Genomic DNA, 27,968 nt, shown 5'->3' on the forward strand with positions numbered 1-27,968 from the left:
TAGCGTTGATCTCTCTGGTGGCTGGGACCATGGGAGTGCTCATAGGCTGGAGCTTTTGTCTATAGTGTGCAAGCATCACCACCTCAGCTGAATTGCAGGGTGGTTGTAACTAGGAATGAAACATCCAAAGTCGATTTGCATAAAACTTTGTTCTAATACTGTACGGAGCAGGAGCTCCGTACAGTATTAGAATTTATTGGCTTCGATGAGCTGAAGTTATTGTTTTGCGAAGTCTCGCGAGACTTCGCGTAATAACTTCAGAAGTTAATTTCTACTGTAAAAAAACTTTTACTGAACTCGGGTTTGGTTCCAAGTGGTACCTTGGAACCGAACCCGAGTTCAGTAAAAGTTTATTTTACAGTAGAATATTAATTTCTGAAGTTATTACCTGAAGTCTTGCGAGCCAATACATTCTAATACTCCTGCTCCGTATAGTATTCTAACAAAGTTTTATGCAAATCGACTTTGAATGGTTCATCCGAAGTCAATTCGCTCATCCCTATTCATAACCCCTGGCTACAAGCAGTGTAAACTGTGATGGAAAAATTAATCAAGCAGCAAAGGAGGCAATATGGACAATCACAATACATTAGTGACTTGTATTAACTTTATCTACATGATAAATGCCATTTACTTAAGTGACACAACCCCTTTAAGAAAATTGAGCTGAGTTTGACATTTGTAGGTAGTTGCAGCTCAGCAAAACTATAGCGCTTAAAGCAGATGCAGCAAAATGTAAGTAGTAGTAGTAGTAGTACATACAGTATAGCAGAGTCGAGTCCTTTGGCAAATCTGTGGTCTCACATAGCACAAAAATAAACCAAGTATATTAGTGGCCATTGAAATTCTGCTACTATTGACTGATTATCACCCAGATTTCTATAAACCCTGAATAACATTTACAGTACTTTTGAATACCCAGAATCCTGTACTTGTCATATTATCAGGAAAGTGACATTATCAGACGGAGCTGAACATTGCATCAGGCTCTGCCGCTGACACAGTGTTCTACTGATTTTGTCTTATATGTTCAAGATATTTTTGGAACGTTTTCTTGAGATTTCATTATTTTTCATTTCTAGGAATTACTAAGGCAAATAACATTGCTACATGGAGAACAGCAGGCTTTTTTTCGGGAGGGATTTATAGGGGTCGTTTACGAACAGATATACACCACTTTAGTACATGAAATAAGTACAGTAAATGAAATAGTTTTTTGGTTTATTTTCTTATGGAGTCATAAAAACATAGGGGCACTGGAGAGCTATATTGAGCATAAAATCGTACCCAAAGGATTACGCATACCCATTACCCCAGCCCCACGTATTTACTCTCCTCGTCTTTTGGATCGGTGGGGAGAGGAGCTCACAAAGAGCTCTTTGAACCTTATGACCCTTCTCTTGGAGGAAGAAAAGGAATTCTTTGAGAAATCCGCTACTAACCTAAAGGAACTTACTGAGGCTGCTTTGAAATTCAAATCAGATATAGAATTTATACAACGAGAAACTTCCTTGCAGACCTCGGTGGACAAATTCCACAACTTAATAAAAGAACGGAAACATAGGTAGTTCATAAAGGATTTAGGAGAATTTAAAGAAAAGCGGGCATATCAGTTTAGAAGTAATCAGGGTCCGCCCCCTTCGTAATACGAGGTCTCGTCATCAGACGTTGAGGCCTCGGACTCTGACTCTACGTATCAACAAAATAACGGTTTCGGACGAGGTAGACCGAACAGACGAGGTAGAGGTAGAAGATGGCAGGGATGGGGAAGACATAGAGGAGTGGGTGGAAGGGGAGATATTACATCAACATACCCTTCGTCCTCCTCTGGTCAATCCTCTACTATGCCTACCTTGAACAGGCCCAATTTTTTATCAAGAGGCCCGGCCCCATATCAATTGAGGGACCTCCCAAAGACTGGGGAATGAGACAACAGGGAAAAGGGGACAAACTGGAAATTACTGATCTATCATCATATAAGTTAAGTGATGTAGAAATAAGTATTTTACAGAAAGGTTTGTCCTTTGTCCCTACAACAAGATTTAATGCCTTTACTTGGTTTAAAGACCTGCACTTATTTACGAGAAAACTTAAATGGCATAAATTCATGAAAAATACTGATAGACGGGTTTGTGAACAATTAGGTGTCCAAGAGTGTGATCTACAAGATATTCAGACTTTGGCAGATCTATGGGATGAGGGCTCAAGACCTCCAAGGCCCTTTTACCAAATGAAAACCAAGGAGTAAAAGACTACCGCCCCCCGTTAAATCCAACCATATCAATATTTTTCTTGAGATGGTGATAAATGAATTGGAAAAAATACCAGATTATCCCTCGTCATATTATAACATATCTAGGGAGGAGATGGAGGCTTTAACTAAATTAGAAAAAGTTAATACTATAATTATTAAGCCTGCGGATAAGGGGGGGAATCTTGCAGTTATGGACACGGACCAGTATTGTAATATGTGCAGAGCTTTGTTATCTGATAGTAATTGTTATAGGATTTTGTTATCTGATCCAACGGATACATTCGTAGCAAGCCTTAAGAACATCCTTGGTCTTGCCCTCAGATCAAAATTAATTGGACAAATGGAATATCATTTTATGCTCCCGGTAAAGCCCTGTATAGTCACATTCTATGGGCTGCCCAAAATCCACAAAGGGGTTAGTCCCCTAAAGAGCAGACCTATAGTCTCTGGCGTAGATTCTTTGACACGCAATTGTGGCATATACATTGATACAATCCTGAGTCAATTTGTATCTGCATTACCGTCCTACACCAGGGACACTATGGATTTTTTGAGAAAGGTGGAGACTCTCAGCTTTGACTCTGACTGCATTCTCGTTAGCATCAATGTTGAATCTCTGTATAGTTCAATCCCCCATGCCGAGGGCCTGAGGGCGGCCATGTATTTCCTGAAGACTAGGGGCATACACTTTCAGGACCATAATCAATTTATCGGCAATTTACTGGAATATGTGTTAACACACTGTAATGGAACGCCTAGCACCCCGACCGGGTACCTCCATCGATAGATGCTCCTAGTGCTTTCCGAGGACTCCAAGCACTCCACCGGACACTGTACGCACTGCAGACCCCACGAACTGCCGCAGCTTGGTTGGGGTCTCACCGTCCTCCACCCACGCTGGACCCAAGACCGGGCTTCAGCTTCCAGTGGGTGAACCTCTCCTAAATGCAGAGACAGGAACCAGGAACAAGCTCTTACAAGAGCTTATACTCAAGGGAGTATTGTGATATAGCAATCCCCAAGAGTGTAGTTATCGCATTCCCCAAACATGAGCCAAAACTTCATGAAGGTATAAAAGCAGCAACTCTTTATTGAGGGCTACCCGCCTGTATTTATGCAGGTCCCCATCTGGTGGCCACGCCCCTAGGGGACCAGAAGGAAGACTGTGACACAGGACAGATATGTAGCAATTCAGGATACACAGACACAACACATCCCCACAATGCATCATGTTTTCCTCCTCTCTGCCCTGGAGACACCCGAGGAGCAATTCATTTATCTCTCAGGACAAAGGGAAATCGCCAATACACATGTGGAGACAACAGGACAGAAATCACCATTTAAACACACAATGTCACACCCTTACAGTAAACACATACATTTAACATATTCCCAGATAGCTCAAGTCTGAGTGCATATTATTAGGTGAATGGCACTCAGACTACACGAATACAATACAATTAGCTATCTGGGTACCCTCACATAGCAAAATACAATTCCAAAGACAGATTAAAGCTGTGCGGCCGGTCTGTCTTCTCCTTTAAAGTTAGTATGGGCCATAATCCTGAGGCAAGAGGCTGGTAAACAGGCCTCTCCAAAACCCAGTAGCGAGGTTGGTTTCGCCACACACAAAATTTCTTTTTATTCGATGGTCACTTCTACCACCAGCTCAGGGGGACTGCTATGGGGAGCCCTTGTGCGCCCTCATATGCTAATATCCTCCTGGGCTGGTGGGAAGATGTCATAGTGTTCCCAGGGAATCCTGCCTGGTGGTCCGAAAAAATTGTTTTTTGGACTCGATACATCGACAATATGTTTATGGTGTAGAAGGGGAGCCTTGATGAGCTTAAATCTTTCATTGGGCACCTTAATGATAACTGCATTGGTCTCTCCTTCACCCATGTACACCACTATGACAGGATCACCTTCTTGGATGTAGAGATAACTAAGTGTATGGATAAATTATCCACTAATGTATTTAGGAAACCGATGGCCACAAACAGTCTCTTACACTGGTCCAGCTATGATCCGTACGCCCTCAAGAAAGGTATAAATAAGGGCCAGTTTTTAGGAATTAGAAGGAACTGCTAGGACGTGGAGGGATACTATCAGGAGGCATTCAAACTCTGCAACAGATTTAGAGAAAGGGGGTATCCAGACCCAGTGTTGAGGGAGGCTTTTAAGAATGCAAGAGACCAGAATCGAAATTAACTCCTCATCCCAAAAAATAATAAGCAAGAGAAGGATGTTGGTATGATTCGTATTATATCTACGTTTGACACAGCCAACAAGGGAATGAGAAATATTTTAAATGAATTCTGGCCCATTTTTCAGGATGGATCCGGACCTCATAGATGTGGTCCCTCCCCGTCCCAGCATTACATTTCGAAAAGGGAGGAGCCTGCACGACCGTCTCGTGCACAGCCATTTCTCTGCCCCAAAAAAAGAGGGTACATGGTTGGATCACAAACCCCTGGGAATATTCAAGTGTGGCAGATGTAAAGCTTGTAGATACATCAACAATACGAAAATGAATATATGTTCTGTTACGGGAAAGGAATATTACATCAGAGATTTCGTGAACTGTAGAACCAAAGGGGTAGTATACCTGTGTCAATGCACATGTCCAATGGAATACGTAGGCAAGACATTTAGAGAACTGTGTTGTCGGATATGTGAGCATATTAATGACATAGAAAAAAGGAAAGATACACGATTGCTAATCATATGGTGCACGACGGTTGTCTGGACGCCCTCAGGTTCTCGGCTTTGGAGGTCATACACGAGTCTGAGAGGAGGGGGGACTAGGACCGACGGATTCTCCAAAGGGAGTCTGAATGGATCTATCGCCTTTCGGTCCCAGTCCCCAAACGGCCTCAATGAGAGACTTACATTTTCATGCTTTCTGTGAGGTCTGGTCTCCCTGGTGTATTGACTATGACGAGATGGTGTTGCTCTTTTTATAATAAACCTTTTTCCGTTCTTTGACTCTTGAATAGGTTCATTGGGGATATTATCTGGCCATTAAATCGACACGGGAAGTGTCTCTATATGAAAATTTATATATAATATATAATTTCGTTTTAGGTTTGAGAGTGGCGGCATTATCTGAGTCATGTGGCTGCCAATTATAGAATGATACATCACTGCCCAAGTTAGGTGGTTTATTATATAACAACTGTAGTCTTGCTCAAAATAGAGATTATAGCACTTTAATTAGATGTTACTAGGTTTAGATTGCCCCCCCCCCCCCCTATACTCTAGGTGTGAGGAACTCAGGGCCACATTTCCCAGAAATGTAGTATCAACCAGATATCATCCTTCCCAGACCTGCTAGATTATCGGCATCGCTGTGGAATGAATATTGTGCTCCATTGACAGTAAGTCGGTGGCAGGTGGAGCGCATATGCGTTCCAATTACCGGAAGTGAAGCGAGCACTTCACAGAGGGGAAGATCTCGTGGTGAACGCACGCAGGTGAAGTCAGCGTGCGTTCCACCGACCGGATGTAGACATTATGGCACAATTATTCAAGCCCTATAAAGAGAAGACCTGTTTTTGGCCCTAACAGCGATTCTGCTCGCAGGATGTCCGACTCTGCACAGGTTGCCTTCACCAGCGGCGGCCATATAAGTCATCCATCAGTTTCTCTATTTAAGGACAAGTAAGAGGTTCTTTGGACCGCATCCGTTACTTTTTCTTAAGCCGTATAACAAACTGATATATACTCCTTGGGGTATGAACAGGAGTAGTATGCATCTGTGGCATGATTAGTAGTGATAATGAGATCTGTAGCATTAATTTCATGCATGTTGACTGGTGGTGCTTGTATCTAAAGTAAGGTTCACAGCATATGACATTATTGTTTTCATACATGTGACCCTGAGGAACAAGTGCTTGAGTGACTATCAATTGTGACATCTGAATAATGAGTCCCTTTATATAGGTGGGAACCCTGGATACATCTTATTATTGTATATCTGCTATAACTATATGAGCTGGTGTCATAGGCAATTAATTATCTATTCTAGAAGCCCGTGATTAAGAATAATATTTGTACCCGGCATTGGGTGATGTATTGAATTTTTATCCAAGACTTATATGTTACTGTATGTGTTTGTCTGTCTCTTTACCCATTATCTCTCCCCTAATGAACCTTTTCTAGGGGAAACGCATTGGGAGGTCTTAGGGTCTTTCTAGGGAGAGTCAGGGCAGGTACGGGACCACAGGCCATCCACCATCAGAGTGTTCCTGTGGGTTGAGATGATAGTGAGGGTCCCCATAGGGATAGTGGGGTCCCTCGCGTTTGCCCTCCCCCTCACTCTGTCTTTTCTCCCATTCTTTATACATGTTTGTTTGTATTGTTATTTGTCTAAAGTGGGTGGATCATTGACTATTTAAAAATAATATTAAAAGTTACGTTTTATTCATACTTACTGTGATCCACATATTTATTAAGACTGGTGTTTTAGACACGCAATAAGGCCCTGCGCTGGCGGTGGATCCGCCGGAGTTATGTAGAGGCGCCGGCCTCTACATAACTTCGGCGTATCCACCGCCAAATCTTGCTGTCTTCCAGTTAGACCATTTTGTACGCCTAAACCAGGTATAGAAAGTGTTAGGATCCCGAAAATCCCATTTGGAGGGATCTTCATTGGATTATGATTATCCCAAGGGCTGGTATTGAGTTTTTGGCGGGAATTTTTCCCGCCTGGATGGTTTCCCGCCAAAAAATCCAGTGGCCAAGGTGGCTAAATTTAGCTTGGTTGCTGGGGGGAGGGAAGATTGAGGGTAATTGGCTAGGTAGGGATTCTATGGGGGAATGGTTGCTGGGGCTTGGAAGTTTTGGGTCCCCCAGCAATAGGTAAGGCATTGGAGGAGCGGTTTGGGGTGGTGGGGTAGATTGTGTATATAAGATGAGGTGGCCGGTATTAGGCTGGCTGCCAAACTGTGTTGAGGATCCAGCTGCCCTGCCCTCCCTCCCCTTTATGGTTGCTTGTCACAGTCACTTTATTTGAAGGAGGGGTAAGGTCGCTCGCCAATAAGTGGCAAGCGGACGAGTTGATTTAGGTATTTAGGTCGAGCTTATGGCTGGCCTAATCAGTGGTTATTATGATTATTATTTATTATTATTGGAATTTTTATGGTTATTTAATATTGAGCTGTTCATTAATAAAGTTGGCCGTGGCCTATTTTTATCCATTATATAATGTGTCCATGTGTCTCTTTTAATTTTATGGTTAATAGGTTTCTTGTTGGGCGGGGTCAGTATAATCTATAATCCCATGAAGAATGAGACGGCCCTACCGTCCCGTCCCCTTCCCCACCCACACCACATTCACTTTTTTAGACCTGGTCTGAGCGGGGAAGAAGTCACAGATTCTGCTGCAACATGGCATGCGACAGAATCTGCGCCAGATATACGCCACAAAAGTGGTGTATACCTGTTCGCAAATGACCCCTATAATTTCCTCCCGAAAAAAAACCTGCTGTTCTCCATGTAGCAATGTTATTTGCCTAGTAATTCCCAGAAATTAAAAATAATGAAATCTCAAGAAAACGTTCCAAAAATATCTTGAACATATAAGACAAAATCAGTAGAACACTGTGTCAGCGGCAGAGCCTGATGTAATGTTCAGCTCCATCTGATAATGTCACTTTCCTGATAACAATCCGATAAGTAAAGGATTCTGGGTATTCAGCTACACAGTCCAAGGTGACTGATCAGGAATTATATTCATCCTCAAACCAGATACTCGCATTCTAAAAAACATGGCAGTGCTGCAAAAACAGGAAGAAATATGAAATGGCTTGAGATACGAGTGTAGAACTCATAAAGTCAGATTATAAATCAGAAAACTCTTTTATGTTTGCAGTACCCGCATCTGACCAGCAGAGACAGTAAAGAAATAAGATCCAGATTCAATTTTCTTTATTGCATCTTTAATGTTTAAAAATGTTTTACTACTGCCTTTTACTGCCACTTGTTAATGGGCCGTTAGTATCCACTTAATGGGTTAGATTTCACTAATTTATCTTGTGAGCCTCCTCATGGAAACCAATTTCTTCAATAATAGTCTACAAAGCGAATGCATTAATAAAGTTCACCATATAATGCAATATATTGGAGATATCATTTTATTTCATGCTGCTAATTATTTTACTTAATCATTTATATGGTAAAGACAGTATTGTATATTTAAAGCTTCCTAGGATTCAGATGGAATCATGACTGCATTGTCTGAGATAACATGCATAGTCGCGCAGAAGGATCAGGGCAAGATTAAGGATGGAGAATTTGGTAGGACACCTATTCAACTTCTGATACTTAGAACCTCTATCGCAACCAGGTATAGACAGGGTAAACATGCTTGCATTATAGAGGCAGCCAACGATCACCTATTCACCATATTTTGGCTTAATAGGAACAAAGAACAGCAATTAGGCAAGGTGGGTGGTGAAGACAACCTACATCTCCAACATGGTGGAGACCACAGACACATGCTAGTTGTGCCTTCCTATAAATCATTTTTATGCTTTACATATAGGGTACTCTTATACTTTTATATTATCTATTGATAAGGTGTAATTGAAGCTTCTGGTCATAAAAAAAATCAGGGCTCCTACCTTCCATGTGCCATTTATAATACTGATGTACTCCTATATGGTAGAGGAGCTTTTAGGGCCCTCTCAGGCACGATGTCTTGTGAGCAACTATTACCTTTGCACCCCTATTCCCCTTATTTCTCAGAGTAAAGTTGGTGTACACCTCAATCTTAGAGGTCAACACAGATGTAAGATTTAGGCCACCCACATCTGTGAGTGATGTTTCATCCGTTTTTGGACAGGAGGCCTCACAAAGTATTTACATCTTACCTTCCCATTCCTTGAGGTTAAAGGATGTAATCTTCCAGCTAGCATCCCCACATCTTAGGGACTGAAGGAAAATCCTGAAGTTTAAACTGTCAATGGTGCAATGTGCAGGTGTCCAACTGCATAAGGAGTTAATATGCTGTAATTTAGCATGGTGTATCTTAAATATTGTGTATGGGGAAACTTAACTGACCAGCCAGCCGCCTTGTAACAATTGTCAGGTGTAGGCTGGTTCCACCTCTTCCTCTATTGCAGGGGTAGGCAACCTCCGGCACTCCAGCTACAACTACAACTCCCAGCATGCATACTTGCTCTGCTGTTCTCAGAACTCCCATAGAAGTGAATAGAGCATGCTGGGAATTGTAGTTTCACAACAGCTGGAATGCCGAAGGTTGCTGACCCCTGCCCTAGTGGGAAGCAGTTGTTGTGTGTAGCCTGTTAGAGAGTGAGCAGCAAAAAGCAGAATGAGCTGCAAATCTAAACTGAGAGCAGCCAACAAAGCTACAGTATATGTGCCAGCCCCTGATGAAACGAACAGCAGTTATACACGAGGCATGCTGTAAAAGGTACCTGGTATCTGTTTTGAACTTCACTGCATTTTGGTCGAAACAATAAACCTTAGGCCCCTTATCATATTGAAAGTACAGACTGGCCATCTGTCTGGAGAGACTGCACTCCGCTGAGAGTACTGTGGATATATAGATCTATCTTGGAGAGATTGTACATTCTCTCTGGAGAAAGAGAAACTCAGAGGAGACTAGTATATGGCCTACCCTTCCCTATCCACAGCCTTAGGGAAGCTGCCTATACATGTGTTTGATAAGAACTGCAAGATTACTATCATGAAACTGTGTATTTGCAAGTTGTCACCATTGCCTATAGCAAATAATTGTTCTCGGTTATAACACCGGCCTCATCATTGTGTGCGCTAACAACTGCACCGCTACAGTATTGCATGGGACCCCCACTTATGAGAGAGCCCTATTTTGCATCTAGGAAATCCCATCTCCTCCAAGGATACCCCAACTGCCACAAGGCAGGAGCCCCAAAACGACCAATATAAAATGGGTTTTATAGAAGTTTATATATACATAAACCACTAAGACCTAGGCTGGGTTTGCACATTAAGGTCGCAGTGTTTTTTTCTACAATAGCAACAATTTTAGAAAAACGCAGCAAAAAAAACTATTTTTACAGCAATGACTGGACCAAGCCTAGCCCATACAAGAAGAGTCATATTACAAAAAAATGCTTGATTTGAAAATTCATAATCTGCACTTTCTCATATTTCTCTAGCTTGTCAGGCCTGTCTAGTAGTTTTTCTTCTTTGTTCTCCTGTAGAAAACTGCTGATGTCTACAAAAAGGGAGCTAGAGATAGCGTTTTTCAGGTGAATGTGGGAAGATACACGGAGGCAGCCCTATTTAAGAGAACAATATGGTGTCAATCCGGTGAAGTGTAGAGATCTATACTGCAATGTCAGCAAGACAAGAGAAGATGCAATAAAGAAAGCGACATCTCTGTAGGGTTCAGGACAACTGTGTGCATTTTATTTAGAAAACTTTGCAGGATAAATCAGGATTATGTCACAGGGACATATCACTAACATGTATCACTGGGGTGAGCTAGGTTCCCTGTCAATTCTAAACTTCACAGAGACTTGGAGGTCATTATGGTGTTTTGACTCTATAAGAGGTATCTTAAGTGCTTGGATCACTGACTGGACTGGTATAAGTGGTCTATACAGGATCCCAAAACTGAAGGGTGCCTTGACGTGTATAGAGTTCCTGTACAGTCAGAAGTCTATATAGTCCATAAATCCCTATGAGAGGGCTAAAAACTTTGGGGACAACTATGAAAAGGATTGTGCTGTTATTCCCCATTGAACTGTTCTAATACACACTTCACCGTCATGGATTGTGTGCAACTTCTCAGTTTCACATTATTCATAAAAAAAGAATGTAACTTTCCCACCATTAAGTGATAGTAAAGTGGAAGAGAGCTCCTATGGCCTGAGTTTAAGGCTCACCCATGGGTAATTAGTGGAGCTTGCATGTTCTACCTGTGCTGACTTAGAGTCTCATTATGCAGTACTGTTGATGGCTACGGCAAAAAAGTTAATTTGCTACTAATGATGTATATCCATTGTTAATGCTAATGCTCTTTTTATGTGAGATGTTTGTAACCCAAGATCTCAAATGAGAACACCCTTTAGTTATTGTCCTTGCTCAGCGGGAGGAGGTGAGCCCTTATCCCCTGGGTCAGCCCTGGGTCAGGAGCTTGGTAGTTAAGTTCTAGCAGTCTAGGTAAGAGGAAGCATCTGTATGTGCCAGTGTATGCCAACCAACTACCACAATCCCCTGAAAGAGAAAGAAGTATAGAATGTACAGACTGTTGAGGGTCAATTTAGAGGTATGTTGCAAAGGACAGACAGTAAGTGCAATCGCTTTGTACAGCAACAAGCCTTACTGCTAGTCTCAGGCTTCCACCAAGTTTTTACCAAAGATTAGCTTCCCATTGTAGGATCTACATGTCGCTGTGGGAATTGTAGCATGTATTGTAAACGTCAATCAAAATAAAAGTCACTCTAGTACATTGCCTGAATTAGCACCGCAGGTCCAAATGTGAAGTGGGTAGTGTTCACAAAGTCAGTCTGTGCGTTTTCAAGGTAGGACCGCGCTGCTATCTCGCCAATAGGGGAGTCTTCAATCTAGCGCAAAACCATCCGCATATCTGGACATGGGAAGCAGAATCGACCTCCACAGATGCACTCCTCTCCTCCAACACACTTCTGTAGGATATCGAGAGATCGCACCAATAGTGAAGCACTGATTACTCCGATCAGATAAAAAGGTTTATCATACTCACAAAGCCAATCCTTGTTAAAAGCATATCTCAAATCAATGAAACACAATTACACGTAATTACGAATTGTGTTTCATTGATTTGAGATATGCTTTTAACAAGGATTGGCTTTGTGAGTATGATAAACCTTTTTATCTGATCGGAGTAATCAGTGCTTCACTATTGGTGCGATCTCTCAATATTAGGGATGAGCGAACTCGAACTGTATAGTTCGGGTTCGTACCGAATTTTGGGGTGTCCGTGACACGGACCCGAACCCGGACATTTTCGTAAAAGTCCGGGTTCGGGTTCGGTGTTCGTCGCTTTCTTCGCGCTTTTGTGACGCTTTCTTGGCGCTTTTTGAAAGGCTGCAAAGCAGCCAATCAACAAGCGTCATACTACTTGCCCCAAGAGGCCATCACAGCCATGCCTACTATTGGCATGGCTGTGATTGGCCAGAGCACCATGTGACCCAGCCTCTATTTAAGCTGGAGTCACATAGCGCCGCCCGTCACTCTGCTCTGATTAGCGTAGGGAGAGGTTGCGGCTGCGACAGTAGGGCGAGATTAGGCAGATTAACTCCTCCAAAGGACTTGATTAACTGATCGATCTGCAGCTGTGGATCATTGAGCTGCTGATCCTCAATTGCTCACTGTTTTTAGGCTGCACAGACCGTTTGTCAGTCACATTTTTCTGGGGTGATCGGCGGCCATTTTGTGTCTTGTGGTGCGCCAGCACAAGCTGCGACCAAGTGCATTTAACCCTCAATGGTGTGGTTGTTTTTTGGCTAAAGCCTACATCAGGGTGAAGCTGTCACACCAAGTGCATTTAACCAGCAATAGTCTGTTCATTTTTTGGCCATATACAAAATCAGGGGCAAGCTGCGCCTGTCACCAAGTGCATTTAACCCTCAATGGTGTGGTTGTTTTTTGGCTAAAGCCTACATCAGGGTGAAGCTGTCACACCAAGTGCATTTAACCAGCAATAGTCTGTTCATTTTTTGGCCATATACTAAATCAGGGGCAAGCTGCGCCTGTCACCAAGTGCATTTAACCCTCAATGGTGTGGTTGTTTTTTGGCTAAAGCCTACATCAGGGTGAAGCTGTCACACCAAGTGCATTTAACCAGCAATAGTCTGTTTATTTTTTGGCCATATCCCAGTCTAATTCTGTCACTAAATCCATACCGGTCACCCAGCGCCTAAATACTAGGCCTCAAATTTATATCCAGCTAAATCTGTCCCTAGTGCTGTAGCTGGGCGAGTTATTTAGTGTCCGTTCAAGCACATTTCTTGTTCTGGGTTGAAATACAATTCCCAATTTAGCAATTTCATAATTTAGTGGTTTCTGCTATATCAGAGCTATTTGAAATCTATCCCTAAAAGGGTATATAATATTCAAGGTGCACATTGGGTCATTCAGAATAACTTCACACACACCCGCTACTGTGTATTTCCAAGTCTAATTCTGGCACTAAACCCATACCTGTCACCCAGCGCCTAAATACTAGGCCTCAAATTTATATCCCGCTAAATCTGTCCTTAGTGCTGTAGCTGGGCGAGTTATTTAGTGTCCGTTCAAGCACATTTCTTGTTCTGGGTTGAAATACAATTCCCAATTTAGCAATTTCATAATTTAGTGGTTTCTGCTATATCAGAGCTATTTGAAATCTATCCCTAAAAGGGTATATAATATTCAAGGTGCACATTGGGTCATTCAGAATAACTTCACACACACCCGCTACTGTGTATTTCCAAGTCTAATTCTGGCACTAAACCCATACCTGTCACCCAGCGCCTAAATACTAGGCCTCAAATTTATATCCCGCTAAATCTGTCCTTAGTGCTGTAGCTGGGCGAGTTATTTAGTGTCCGTTCAAGCACATTTCTTGTTCTGGGTTGAAATACAATTCCCAATTTAGCAATTTCATAATTTAGTGGTTTCTGCTATATCAGAGCTATTTGAAATCTATCCCTAAAAGGGTATATAATATTCAAGGTGCACATTGGGTCATTCAGAATAACTTCACACACACCCGCTACTGTGTATTTCCAAGTCTAATTCTGGCACTAAACCCATACCTGTCACCCAGCGCCTAAATACTAGGCCTCAAATTTATATCCCGCTAAATCTGTCCTTAGTGCTGTAGCTGGGCGAGTTATTTAGTGTCCGTTCAAGCACATTTCTTGTTCTGGGTTGAAATACAATTCCCAATTTAGCAATTTCATAATTTAGTGGTTTCTGCTATATCAGAGCTATTTGAAATCTATCCCTAAAAGGGTATATAATATTCAAGGTGCACATTGGGTCATTCAGAATAACTTCACACACACCCGCTACTGTGTATTTCCAAGTCTAATTCTGGCACTAAACCCATACCTGTCACCCAGCGCCTAAATACTAGGTCTCAAATTTATATCCCGCTAAATCTGTCCTTAGTGCTGTAGCTGGGCGAGTTATTTAGTGTCCGTTCAAGCACATTTCTTGTTCTGGGTTGAAATACAATTCCCAATTTAGCAATTTCATAATTTAGTGGTTTCTGCTATATCAGAGCTATTTGAAATCTATCCCTAAAAGGGTATATAATATTCAAGGTGCACATTGGGTCATTCAGAATAACTTCACACACACCCGCTACTGTGTATTTCCAAGTCTAATTCTGTCACTAAACCCATACCTGTCACCCAGCGCCTAAATACTAGGCCTCAAATTTATATCCTGCTAAATCTCTCGTTAACGCTGTCCTGTTGTGGCTGGGAAAGTTATTTAGTGTCCGTCAAAGCACATTTTTTGTTCTGGGTTGAAATACAATTCCCAATTTAGCAATTTCATAATTTAGTGGTTTCTGCTATATCAGAGCCATTTGAAATCTATCCCTAAAAGGGTATATAATATTCAAGGTGCACATAGGGTCATTCAGAATAACTTCACACACACGCTTCTGTGCATTTCCAAGTCTAATTCTGTCACTAAATCCATACCGGTCACCCAGCGCCTAAATACTAGGCCTCAAATTTATATCCAGCTAAATCTGTCCCTAGTGCTGTAGCTGGGCGAGTTATTTAGTGTCCGTTCAAGCACATTTCTTGTTCTGGGTTGAAATACAATTCCCAATTTAGCAATTTCATAATTTAGTGGTTTCTGCTATATCAGAGCTATTTGAAATCTATCCCTAAAAGGGTATATAATATTCAAGGTGCACATAGGGTCATTCAGAATAACTTCACACACACGCTTCTGTGCATTTCCAAGTCTAATTCTGTCACTAAATCCATACCGGTCACCCAGCGCCTAAATACTAGGCCTCAAATTTATATCCAGCTAAATCTGTCCCTAGTGCTGTAGCTGGGCGAGTTATTTAGTGTCCGTTCAAGCACATTTCTTGTTCTGGGTTGAAATACAATTCCCAATTTAGCAATTTCATAATTTAGTGGTTTCTGCTATATCAGAGCTATTTGAAATCTATCCCTAAAAGGGTATATAATATTCAAGGTGCACATTGGGTCATTCAGAATAACTTCACACACACCCGCTACTGTGTATTTCTAAGTCTAATTCTGTCACTAAACCCATACCTGTCACCCAGCGCCTAAATACTAGGCCTCAAATTTATATCCTGCTAAATCTCTCGTTAACGCTGTCCTGTTGTGGCTGGGAAAGTTATTTAGTGTCCGTCAAAGCACATTTTTTGTTCTGGGTTTAAATACAATTCCCAATTTAACAATTTCATAATTTAGTGGTTTCTGCTATATCAGAGCTATTTGAAATCTATCCCTAAAAGGGTATATAATATTCAAGGTGCACATTGGGTCATTCAGAATAACTTCACACACACCCGCTACTGTGTATTTCCAAGTCTAATTCTGTCACTAAACCCATACCTGTCACCCAGCGCCTAAATACTAGGCCTCAAATTTATATCCTGCTAAATCTCTCGTTAACGCTGTCCTGTTGTGGCTGGGAAAGTTATTTAGTGTCCGTCAAAGCACATTTTTTGTTCTGGGTTGAAATACAATTCCCAATTTAGCAATTTCATAATTTAGTGGTTTCTGCTATATCAGAGCTATTTGAAATCTATCCCTAAAAGGGTATATAATATTCAAGGTGCACATAGGGTCATTCAGAATAACTTCACACACACGCTTCTGTGCATTTCCAAGTCTAATTCTGTCACTAAATCCATACCGGTCACCCAGCGCCTAAATACTAGGCCTCAAATTTATATCCAGCTAAATCTGTCCCTAGTGCTGTAGCTGGGCGAGTTATTTAGTGTCCGTTCAAGCACATTTCTTGTTCTGGGTTGAAATACAATTCCCAATTTAGCAATTTCATAATTTAGTGGTTTCTGCTATATCAGAGCTATTTGAAATCTATCCCTAAAAGGGTATATAATATTCAAGGTGCACATAGGGTCATTCAGAATAACTTCACACACACGCTTCTGTGCATTTCCAAGTCTAATTCTGTCACTAAATCCATACCGGTCACCCAGCGCCTAAATACTAGGCCTCAAATTTATATCCCGCTGAATTTGAATACAATACATTGGGCCAAATAATATATTTGTTGTTGTGGTGAACCATAACAATGAGAAAAACATCTAGTAAGGGACGCGGACGTGGACATGGTCGTGGTGGTGTTAGTGGACCCTCTGGTGCTGGGAGAGGACGTGGCCGTTCTGCCACATCCACACGTCCTAGTGTACCAACTACCTCAGGTCCCAGTAGCCGCCAGAATTTACAGCGATATATGGTGGGGCCCAATGCCGTTCTAAGGATGGTAAGGCCTGAGCAGGTACAGGCATTAGTCAATTGGGTGGCCGACAGTGGATCCAGCACGTTCACATTATCTCCCACCCAGTCTTCTGCAGAAAGCGCACAGATGGCGCCTGAAAACCAACCCCATCAGTCTGTCACATCACCCCCATGCATACCAGGGAAACTGTCTCAGCCTCAAGTTATGCAGCAGTCTCTTATGCTGTTTGAAGACTCCGCTGGCAGGGTTTCCCAAGGGCATCCACCTAGCCCTTCCCCAGCGGTGAAAGACATAGAATGCACTGACGCACAACCACTTATGTTTCCTGATGATGAGGACATGGGAATACCACCTCAGCATGTCTCTGATGATGACGAAACACAGGTGCCAACTGCTGCGTCTTTCTGCAGTGTGCAGACTGAACAGGAGGTCAGGGATCAAGACTGGGTGGAAGACGATGCAGGGGACGATGAGGTCCTAGACCCCACATGGAATGAAGGTCGTGCCACTGACTTTCACAGTTCGGAGGAAGAGGCAGTGGTGAGACCGAGCCAACAGCGTAGCAAAAGAGGGAGCAGTGGGCAAAAGCAGAACACCCGCCGCCAAGAGACTCCGCCTGCTACTGACCGCCGCCATCTGGGACCGAGCACCCCAAAGGCAGCTTCAAGGAGTTCCCTGGCATGGCACTTCTTCAAACAATGTGCTGACGACAAGACCCGAGTGGTTTGCACGCTGTGCCATCAGAGCCTGAAGCGAGGCATTAACGTTCTGAACCTGAGCACAACCTGCATGACCAGGCACCTGCATGCAAAGCATGAACTGCAATGGAGTAAACACCTTAAAACCAAGGAAGTAACTCAGGCTCCCCCTGCTTCCTCTTCTGCTGCTGCCGCCTCGGCCTCTTCTGCTGCTGCCGCCTCGGCCTCTTCCTCCGCCTCTGGAGGAACGTTGGCACCTGCCGCCCAGCAAACAGGGGATGTACCACCAACACCACCACCACCACCTCCGTCACCAAGCGTCTCAACCATGTCACACGCCAGCGTTCAGCTCTCCATCTCACAAACATTTGATAGAAAGCGTAAATTCCCACCTAGCCACCCTCGATCCCTGGCCCTGAATGCCAGCATTTCTAAACTACTGGCCTATGAAATGCTGTCATTTAGGCTGGTGGACACAGACAGCTTCAAACAGCTCATGTCGCTTGCTGTCCCACAGTATGTTGTTCCCAGCCGGCACTACTTCTCCAAGAGAGCCGTGCCTTCCCTGCACAACCAAGTATCCGATAAAATCAAGTGTGCACTGCGCAACGCCATCTGTGGCAAGGTCCACCTAACCACAGATACGTGGACCAGTAAGCACGGCCAGGGACGCTATATCTCCCTAACTGCACACTGGGTAAATGTAGTGGCAGCTGGGCCCCAGGCGGAGAGCTGTTTGGCGCACGTCCTTCCGCCGCCAAGGATCGCAGGGCAACATTCTTTGCCTCCTGTTGCCACCTCCTCCTTCTCGGCTTCCTCCTCCTCTTCTTCCACCTGCTCATCCAGTCAGCCACACACCTTCACCACCAACTTCAGCACAGCCCGGGGTAAACGTCAGCAGGCCATTCTGAAACTCATATGTTTGGGGGACAGGCCCCACACCGCACAGGAGTTGTGGCGGGGTATAGAACAACAGACCGACGAGTGGTTGCTGCCGGTGAGCCTCAAGCCCGGCCTGGTGGTGTGTGATAATGGGCGAAATCTCGTTGCAGCTCTGGGACTAGCCAATTTGACGCACATCCCTTGCTTGGCGCATGTGCTGAATTTGGTGGTGCAGAAGTTCACTCACAACTACCCCGACATGTCAGAGCTGCTGCATAAAGTGCGGGCCGTCTGTTCGCGCTTCCGGCGTTCACATCCTGCTGCTGCTCGCCTGTCTGCGCTACAGCGTAACTTCGGCCTTCCCGCTCACCGCCTCATATGCGACGTGCCCACCAGGTGGAACTCCACCTTGCACATGCTGGACAGACTGTGCGAGCAGCAGCAGGCCATAGTGGAGTTTCAGCTGCAGCACGCACGGGTCAGTCGCACTACAGAACAGCACCACTTCACCACCAATGACTGGGCCTCCATGCGAGACCTGTGTGCCCTGTTGCGCTGTTTCGAGTACTCCACCAACATGGCCAGTGGCGATGACACCGTTATCAGCGTTACAATACCACTTCTATGTCTCCTTGAGAAAACACTTAGGGCGATGATGGAAGAGGAGGTGGCCCAGGTGGAGGAGGAGGAGGAGGAGGAAGAGGGGTCATTTTTAGCACTTTCAGGCCAGTCTCTTCGAAGTGACTCAGAGGGAGGTTTTTGGCAACAGCAGAGGCCAGGTACAAATGTGGCCAGCCAGGGCCCACTACTGGAGGACGAGGAGGACGAGGATGAGGAGGAGGTGGAGGAGGATGAGGATGAAGCATGGTCACAGCGGGGTGGCACCCAACGCAGCTCGGGTCCATCACTGGTGCGTGGCTGGGGGGAAAGGCAGGACGATGACGATACGCCTCCCACAGAGGACAGCTTGTCCTTATCCCTGGGCAGCCTGGCACACATGAGCGACTACATGCTGCAGTGCCTGCGCAACGACAGCAGAGTTGCCCACATTTTAACCTGTGCGGACTACTGGGTTGCCACCCTGCTGGATCCACGCTACAAAGACAATGTGCCCACCTTACTTCCTGCACTGGAGCGTGATAGGAAGATGCACGAGTACAAGCGCACGTTGGTAGACGCGCTACTGAGAGCATTCCCAAATGTCACAGGGGAACAAGTGGAAGCCCAAGGCCAAGGCAGAGGAGGAGCAAGAGGTCGCCAAGGCAGCTGTGTCACGGCCAGCTCCTCTGAGGGCAGGGTTAGCATGGCAGAGATGTGGAAAACTTTTGTCAACACGCCACAGCTAACTGCACCACCACCTGATACGCAACGTGTTAGCAGGAGGCAACATTTCACTAACATGGTGGAACAGTACGTGTGCACACCCCTCCACGTACTGACTGATGGTTCGGCCCCATTCAACTTCTGGGTCTCTAAATTGTCCACGTGGCCAGAGCTAGCCTTTTATGCCTTGGAGGTGCTGGCCTGCCCGGCAGCCAGCGTTTTGTCTGAACGTGTATTCAGCACGGCAGGGGGCGTCATTACAGACAAACGCAGCCGCCTGTCTACAGCCAATGTGGACAAGCTGACGTTCATAAAAATGAACCAGGCATGGATCCCACAGGACCTGTCCGTCCCTTGTCCAGATTAGACATTAACTACCTCCCCATAACCATATATTATTGGACTCCAGGGCACTTCCTCATTCAATCCTATTTTTATTTTCATTTTACCATTATATTGCGATGCTACCCAAAGTTGAATGAACCTCTCCTCTGCCTGTGTGCTAGGCCTAAATATATGCCAATGGACTGTTGCAGTGGTGGCTGACATGAAGCCTGATTCTCTGCTATGACATGCAGACTAATTCTCTGCTGACATGAAGCCAGATTGTCTGTTACGGGACCTCCCTCCTCTGCCTGGGTGCTGGGCCTAAATTTATGACAATGGACTGTTGCAGTGGTGGCTGACGTGAAGCCTCATTCTCTGCTATGACATGCAGACTGATTCTCTGCTGACATGAAGCCAGATTGTCTGTTACGGGACCTCTCTCCTCTGCCTGTGTGCTAGGCCTAAATATATGCCAATGGACTGTTGCAGTGGTGGCTGACGTGAAGCCTGATTCTCTGCTATGACATGCAGACTGATTCTCTGCTGACATGAAGCCAGATCCTCTGTTACGGGACCTCTCTCCTCTGCCTGTGTGTGTGCTGGGCCTAAATATATGCCAATGGACTGTTGCAGTGGTGGCTGACGTGAAGCCTCATTCTCTGCTATGACATGCAGACTAATTCTCTGCTGACATGAAGACAGATTCTCTGTTACGGGACCTCCCTCCTCTGCCTGGGTGCTGGGCCTAAATATATGCCAATGGACTGTTGCAGTGGTGGGTGACGTGAAGCCTCATTCTCTGCTATGACATGCAGACTAATTCTCTGCTGACATGAAGCCAGATTGTCTGTTACGGGACCTCTCTCCTCTGCCTGTGTGTGTGCTGGGCCTAAATATATGCCAATGGACTGTTGCAGTGGTGGCTGACGTGAAGCCTCATTCTCTGCTATGACATGCAGACTAATTCTCTGCTGACATGAAGACAGATTCTCTGTTACGGGACCTCTCTCCTCTGCCTGTGTGTGTGCTGGGCCTAAATATATGCCAATGGACTGTTGCAGTGGTGGGTGACGTGAAGCCTCATTCTCTGCTATGACATGCAGACTAATTCTCTGCTGACATGAAGACAGATTCTCTGTTACGGGACCTCCCTCCTCTGCCTGGGTGCTGGGCCTAAATATATGCCAATGGACTGTTGCAGTGGTGGGTGACGTGAAGCCTGATTCTCTGCTATGACATGCAGACTAATTCTCTGCTGACATGAAGACAGATTCTCTGTTACGGGACCTCTCTCCTCTGCCTGTGTGTGTGCTGGGCCTAAATATATGCCAATGGACTGTTGCAGTGGTGGCTGACGTGAAGCCTCATTCTCTGCTATGACATGCAGACTAATTCTCTGCTGACATGAAGACAGATTCTCTGTTACGGGACCTCCCTCCTCTGCCTGGGTGCTGGGCCTAAATATATGCCAATGGACTGTTGCAGTGGTGGCTGACGTGAAGCCTCATTCTCTGCTATGACATGCAGACTGATTCTCTGCTGACATGAAGCCAGATCGTCTGTTACGGGACCTCTCTGCTCTGCCTGTGTGCTAGGCCTAAATATATGCCAATGGACTGTTGCAGTGGTGGGTGACGTGAAGCCTCATTCTCTGCTATGACATGCAGACTGATTCTCTGCTGTCATGAAGCCAGATTGTCTGTTACGGGACCTCTCTGCTCTGCCTGTGTGCTAGGCCTAAATATATGCCAATGGACTGTTGCAGTGGTGGGTGACGTGAAGCCTCATTCTCTGCTATGACATGCAGACTAATTCTCTGCTGACATGAAGACAGATTCTCTGTTACGGGACCTCCCTCCTCTGCCTGGGTGCTGGGCCTAAATATATGCCAATGGACTGTTGCAGTGGTGGGTGACGTGAAGCCTCATTCTCTGCTATGACATGCAGACTAATTCTCTGCTGACATGAAGCCAGATTGTCTGTTACGGGACCTCTCTCCTCTGCCTGTGTGTGTGCTGGGCCTAAATATATGCCAATGGACTGTTGCAGTGGTGGCTGACGTGAAGCCTCATTCTCTGCTATGACATGCAGACTAATTCTCTGCTGACATGAAGACAGATTCTCTGTTACGGGACCTCCCTCCTCTGCCTGGGTGCTGGGCCTAAATATATGCCAATGGACTGTTGCAGTGGTGGGTGACGTGAAGCCTGATTCTCTGCTATGACATGCAGACTAATTCTCTGCTGACATGAAGACAGATTCTCTGTTACGGGACCTCTCTCCTCTGCCTGTGTGTGTGCTGGGCCTAAATATATGCCAATGGACTGTTGCAGTGGTGGCTGACGTGAAGCCTCATTCTCTGCTATGACATGCAGACTAATTCTCTGCTGACATGAAGACAGATTCTCTGTTACGGGACCTCCCTCCTCTGCCTGGGTGCTGGGCCTAAATATATGCCAATGGACTGTTGCAGTGGTGGCTGACGTGAAGCCTCATTCTCTGCTATGACATGCAGACTGATTCTCTGCTGACATGAAGCCAGATCGTCTGTTACGGGACCTCTCTGCTCTGCCTGTGTGCTAGGCCTAAATATATGCCAATGGACTGTTGCAGTGGTGGGTGACGTGAAGCCTCATTCTCTGCTATGACATGCAGACTGATTCTCTGCTGTCATGAAGCCAGATTGTCTGTTACGGGACCTCTCTGCTCTGCCTGTGTGCTAGGCCTAAATATATGCCAATGGACTGTTGCAGTGGTGGGTGACGTGAAGCCTCATTCTCTGCTATGACATGCAGACTGATTCTCTGCTGTCATGAAGCCAGATTGTCTGTTACGGGACCTCTCTGCTCTGCCTGTGTGCTAGGCCTAAATATATGCCAATGGACTGTTGCAGTGGTGGGTGACGTGAAGCCTCATTCTCTGCTATGACATGCAGACTGATTCTCTGCTGTCATGAAGCCAGATTGTCTGTTACGGGACCTCTCTGCTCTGCCTGTGTGCTAGGCCTAAATATATGCCAATGGACTGTTGCAGTGGTGGGTGACGTGAAGCCTCATTCTCTGCTATGACATGCAGACTGATTCTCTGCTGACATGAAGCCAGATTGTCTGTTACGGGACCTCTCTCCTCTGCCTGTGTGCTAGGCCTAAATATATGCCAATGGACTGTTGCAGTGGTGGCTGACGTGAAGCCTCATTCTCTGCTATGACATGCAGACTAATTCTCTGCTGACATGAAGCCAGATTGTCTGTTACGGGACCTCTCTCCTCTGCCTGGGTGCTGGGCCTAAATTTATGACAATGGACTGTTGCAGTGGTGGCTGACGTGAAGCCTGATTCTCTGCTATGACATGCAGACTGATTCTCTGCTGACATGAAGCCAGATCCTCTGTTACGGGACCTCTCTCCTCTGCCTGTGTGTGTGCTGGGCCTAAATATATGCCAATGGACTGTTGCAGTGGTGGCTGACGTGAAGCCTCATTCTCTGCTATGACATGCAGACTGATTCTCTGCTGACATGAAGCCAGATTCTCTGTTACGGGACCTCTCTCCTCTGCCTGTGTGTGTGCTGGGCCTAAATATATGCCAATGGACTGTTGCAGTGGTGGCTGACGTGAAGCCTCATTCTCTGCTATGACATGCAGACTAATTCTCTGCTGACATGAAGACAGATTCTCTGTTACGGGACCTCCCTCCTCTGCCTGGGTGCTGGGCCTAAATATATGCCAATGGACTGTTGCAGTGGTGGCTGACGTGAAGCCTCATTCTCTGCTATGACATGCAGACTAATTCTCTGCTGACATGAAGACAGATTCTCTGTTACGGGACCTCTCTCCTCTGCCTGGGTGCCGGGGCCTAAATATCTGAGAATGGACTGTTCCAGTGGTGGGTGACGGGAAGCCAGATTCTCTGCTATGGAACCTCTCTCCAATTGATTTTGGTTAATTTTTATTTATTTAATTTTTAATTTAATTCATTTCCCTATCCACATTTGTTTGCAGGGGATTTACCTACATGTTGCTGCCTTTTGCAGCCCTCTAGCTCTTTCCTGGGCTGTTTTACAGCCTTTTTAGTGCCGAAAAGTTCGGGTCCCCATTGACTTCAATGGGGTTCGGGTTCGGGACGAAGTTCGGATCGGGTTCGGATCCCGAACCCGAACATTTCCGGGATGTTCGGCCGAACTTCTCGAACCCGAACATCCAGGTGTTCGCTCAACTCTACTCAATATCCCACAGAAGTGTGTTGGAGGAGAGGAGTGCATCTGTGGAGGTCGATTCTGCTTCCCATGTCCAGATATGCGGATGGTTTTGCGCTAGATTGAAGACTCCCCTATTGGCGAGATAGCAGCGCGGTCCTACTTTGAAAACGCACAGACTGACTATGTATTGTAAATGTGCATGCTTTCAGTTGACTTAGCAAATACAGTAATTTGGACCTGATAGAGAGACTCAGAGTCAGCCATCTTACTTATACCAGGCTCAGATTTGGAAGTATTCTGTATGTGCTCTAGAGCATCTGAACTGAATGCTATCAGTGTTTTTGTTTATGAACTGCCTAAACTACCTCAGTAAAGAGCTCTGGATTTGTTACCCCTACACTGGCCTGATTACTGCCTTGCACCACCTCTCCACTGCTGCCATTATCCAGCCTTGCAATCGCCCTCTTGCCTCTCACTCTGCCAAAATTCCACCTCCATCAAGTGGCACCCCCAACTACCACCAGGCAGAAGGCCCAGAGTCGGGGAGTGCCCCAAGGGTAGAAAGGGTACTCCATCTATTATCTGCTGCACAACCCCATTGAGTGGCAGAGTGAGGACAGCCACCGAAGACCACTACTTCTCATATCAGTGTCACAACTACCACTCCCACCTCACTCACAGCACTCAGGCCATGGGCGGCCTGCTGCAATTGAACTCATACAACCCTAGGAGGTCAACACTTCCTTAAGGGGAACACTTATAAAAACAGGAGAGCTCACTAGACTCTATACCCCCTGGCCAGTACCAAGCCTAGGCGGTACAAGGAAATGTACTTGTTCTCCACCAAATATGTACTGTTATATACTTTTCATATACAGTATATAGTGCATATGAGGTAACTGTTGTGTTGGGCCCTTATATTGTATTTTCATCAATGCCCAGGGGCTTCAAACTATATCTCTGGTCTCATCCACATTAAACAAGCTAAGTTTCACCAAAGTGCACCGATGTTTCAGGTCTACTTCAGGTCTCATCAAGGATGTCATGCCCAAAATTCCCAAGACATTTAAGCATTCAAATAAAAAATTCAATTACAGATTATTTATGTACAGCTAAACAACAATCAACACCTCCAACGTGCAAATCCTGGATATGTGTATGTTAAACAAGTGAGTGGTAATTAGGAATCAATTCTAATCACATAAAACAAAGCAGTAATTGTCTCTGAGAACTTAAACTCTACAAAATTCGAAATTAACCTCAAAGATCACATCACATTAGTGTCTCCTCTGAAGCCCAAACCTTACGTAGGAGACGTGATTACACCATGTTAGTCACATTATCAGCTCTGCTTATCTCTCCAACATGAAAAAAGACAGAGACAACCAGGCTGAGCTATCAAGCATTATAACACATTAATAACAGGAACAAAAACAACCACATAGCAACTCTATTCCCAGGTCTTATCCATAGATGGCAGTATTATAGTAGTTATATTCTTGTACATAGAGGGTAGTATTACAGTAGTTATATTTTTATACATAGGGAACAGTATTATAGTAGTTATATTCTTGTACATAGAGGGTAGTATTACAATAGTTATATTTTTATACATAGGGAACAGTATTATAGTAGTTATATTCTTGTACATATGAGGCAGTATTATAGTAGTTATATTTTTGTACTTAGGGGCAATATTACAGTAGTTATATTCTTCTATATAGAGGACATTATTGTAATAGTTATATTCTTGTACATAGGGGCTGTATTAAAGTAGTCATATTCTTGCACATAGATAGCTTCATTAAAGTGGTTATATTCTTGGACATAGGAGGATGTATTATAGTCGTTCTATTCTTGTGCACAGGATGCAGTATTATAGCAGTTCAATTCTTGTACATGGGGAGAGCATTGTAATAGGTATATTCTTGTACATAGTGGGCAGTATTAAAGTAGTCATATTCTTGTTTATAGATAGCAGTATTAAAACTATATTTTTGTACATAGGAGGCAGTACTGTAGTATCCACATTATTGTACATAGGGGCAGCAACATAGTACTTACTGGTACATTCTTGCACATAGGGGCAATTTTTGTTATATTCTTGTGCACTGGAGGGAGTATTATAGTATTCATATTTTTGCACATATGGACACTATTTACGTAGCTATATTCTTGTACATGGGAAGCTGTATTATAGTATTATACTCTCCATAGGAGCAATATTTTGGTAGTTATGTTCTGTATATTTTTTATTTCAGGAATATTACTGATATGTAATACTACCTTGTGGATTCTTTAGATAAGATGCTTATGTAGGAGATTACAAAGTTTTGGAACTTCCTGTGCTGCTCCTCCCATCGATCCTCCACTGAGTAGTAATTAGGTAAAGGAGCCCCAAATAATATTTCACTTCGCAAAAGAGAACTCTTCAGGTTTTCTGTTGTGAGACCCTCGTCTACATACCAGTAGAACTCAGGATGGGTCATTGCCAACTTTAGGGATCCTAAAAGAAAAATGTAAAAGATGCAAAATAAATGCAAAAGTATTGTTTGTCATGCAGCTCTGACATAAATACCTCACTTGGGACCGTCTATCCCTCAATGAGCCAAGATGGAAAGCCACTAATAAAGGATCATTTGAATAACCAGGAACGTGTTTCAAATACTTGTTGATGTTTTTGATAAACTGGTCTCATATATAGACTTCCAACAGTATAGAGACTTACCATGCACATCAGCCAAGTCTTGCCCCATTCCATCATAGTAGATCTTTCCCCCTTTCTCTGTGGGGAAGAAATAAGTGAGGAGTGAACTTGGAGGTGAGCAGTATGAGTATGATCCAAGAGGAAGGTCTTTGAGAACCTCATGAGGTTTCCAACAAAATTCCCGGAAGTGAGGGTGATCCATGATTTTCCTCTCTATCCTGTGGATAGTCATCAAACGTTCCTTTGTAAATATGTTATTTTCCTCATCTCCCTTGGCTAAGAAAATAAGCTCAATTCTCCAGTGAGCATGACTCTGAGTGTTAGGAGTCACATATACACCTGTAAACTCCTTTACTGATGCTCCACGAGGGTGACGGGATTGGTTCATAGCAAAGGTCAAGGACAATGAAGATTCAGTAGCTGTACAGTTAGTTCTCTCTGTAGTATTGTGCCAATCAGTGTTCCTTTTTACCCTTATAGGGCTATCAGCCTGAGATGTATTCAGGTGGAGCTGTTGAAGCTGCTCAAAAATTAAACGTTGCAAAGTTTCGGAGGTAAAATCTGCAACATCCCTCCTGTTTCTCCCCCAGGTACCAAATTGGGATTTCAGAGCAAGGGTGAGCGCATCAAACCTCTGGGAGGACTCATGGTTGCGAATCTCAAAAGCATTATAGGAGATGTCAATATCAAGAGTGGGGTAATGTACAAACATAATGATGGAAAGGACCATAGGTACCATACATCCTAAAGCCAACAGAAAGGTGGCACAATAAACATTTGTGAATATCCATCCCACTATGTTCCAAAATTCACAGGTTGGCATGGCATCTTTTAAAGGCTTGGAAGTCCACTGGCAAGCATTACATATGGGTGACCTGAAGGACATTTCATCATCTTCATCATCAAACCAAGCATCTTGTAACAAGGGGTCATCTGTGTCCATAGTCCCTGAAGTGCAAAGGGCATAAAGAAAACACCAGTATTAATCCAAGATGAAGAGCATAGTTGAACATTAAATTCATGATTTCAAACTTAAATTTAATGGCTTATTGAAGTGGACTTCGATCCAAATTTCAGGAAAAATTTGATTTGTCACAAAGCCAAATTTCCT

The 27,968-nt window shown here is 44.3% G+C and overlaps 1 protein-coding gene across 1 annotated transcript in view; it reads right to left on the reverse strand.

The window, feature by feature from the left end:
- Positions 1-27,968, reverse strand: part of DISP3 (dispatched RND transporter family member 3) — a 152,661-nt gene that overhangs the window by 66,837 nt on the left and 57,856 nt on the right. The window contains exons 2-3 of the mRNA XM_044278328.1: positions 26,879-27,805; positions 26,437-26,656 (exon numbers count right to left, since the gene is read on the reverse strand). Of these exons, the coding sequence (XP_044134263.1) occupies positions 26,437-26,656; positions 26,879-27,800 (1,142 nt within the window). The 5' untranslated portion in view covers positions 27,801-27,805. The remainder of the gene's footprint in view (positions 1-26,436; positions 26,657-26,878; positions 27,806-27,968) is intronic.

Source organism: Bufo gargarizans, chromosome 2, assembly GCF_014858855.1.
Source record: "Bufo gargarizans isolate SCDJY-AF-19 chromosome 2, ASM1485885v1, whole genome shotgun sequence".
In the NCBI taxonomy this organism is placed as follows: domain Eukaryota; kingdom Metazoa; phylum Chordata; class Amphibia; order Anura; family Bufonidae; genus Bufo; species Bufo gargarizans.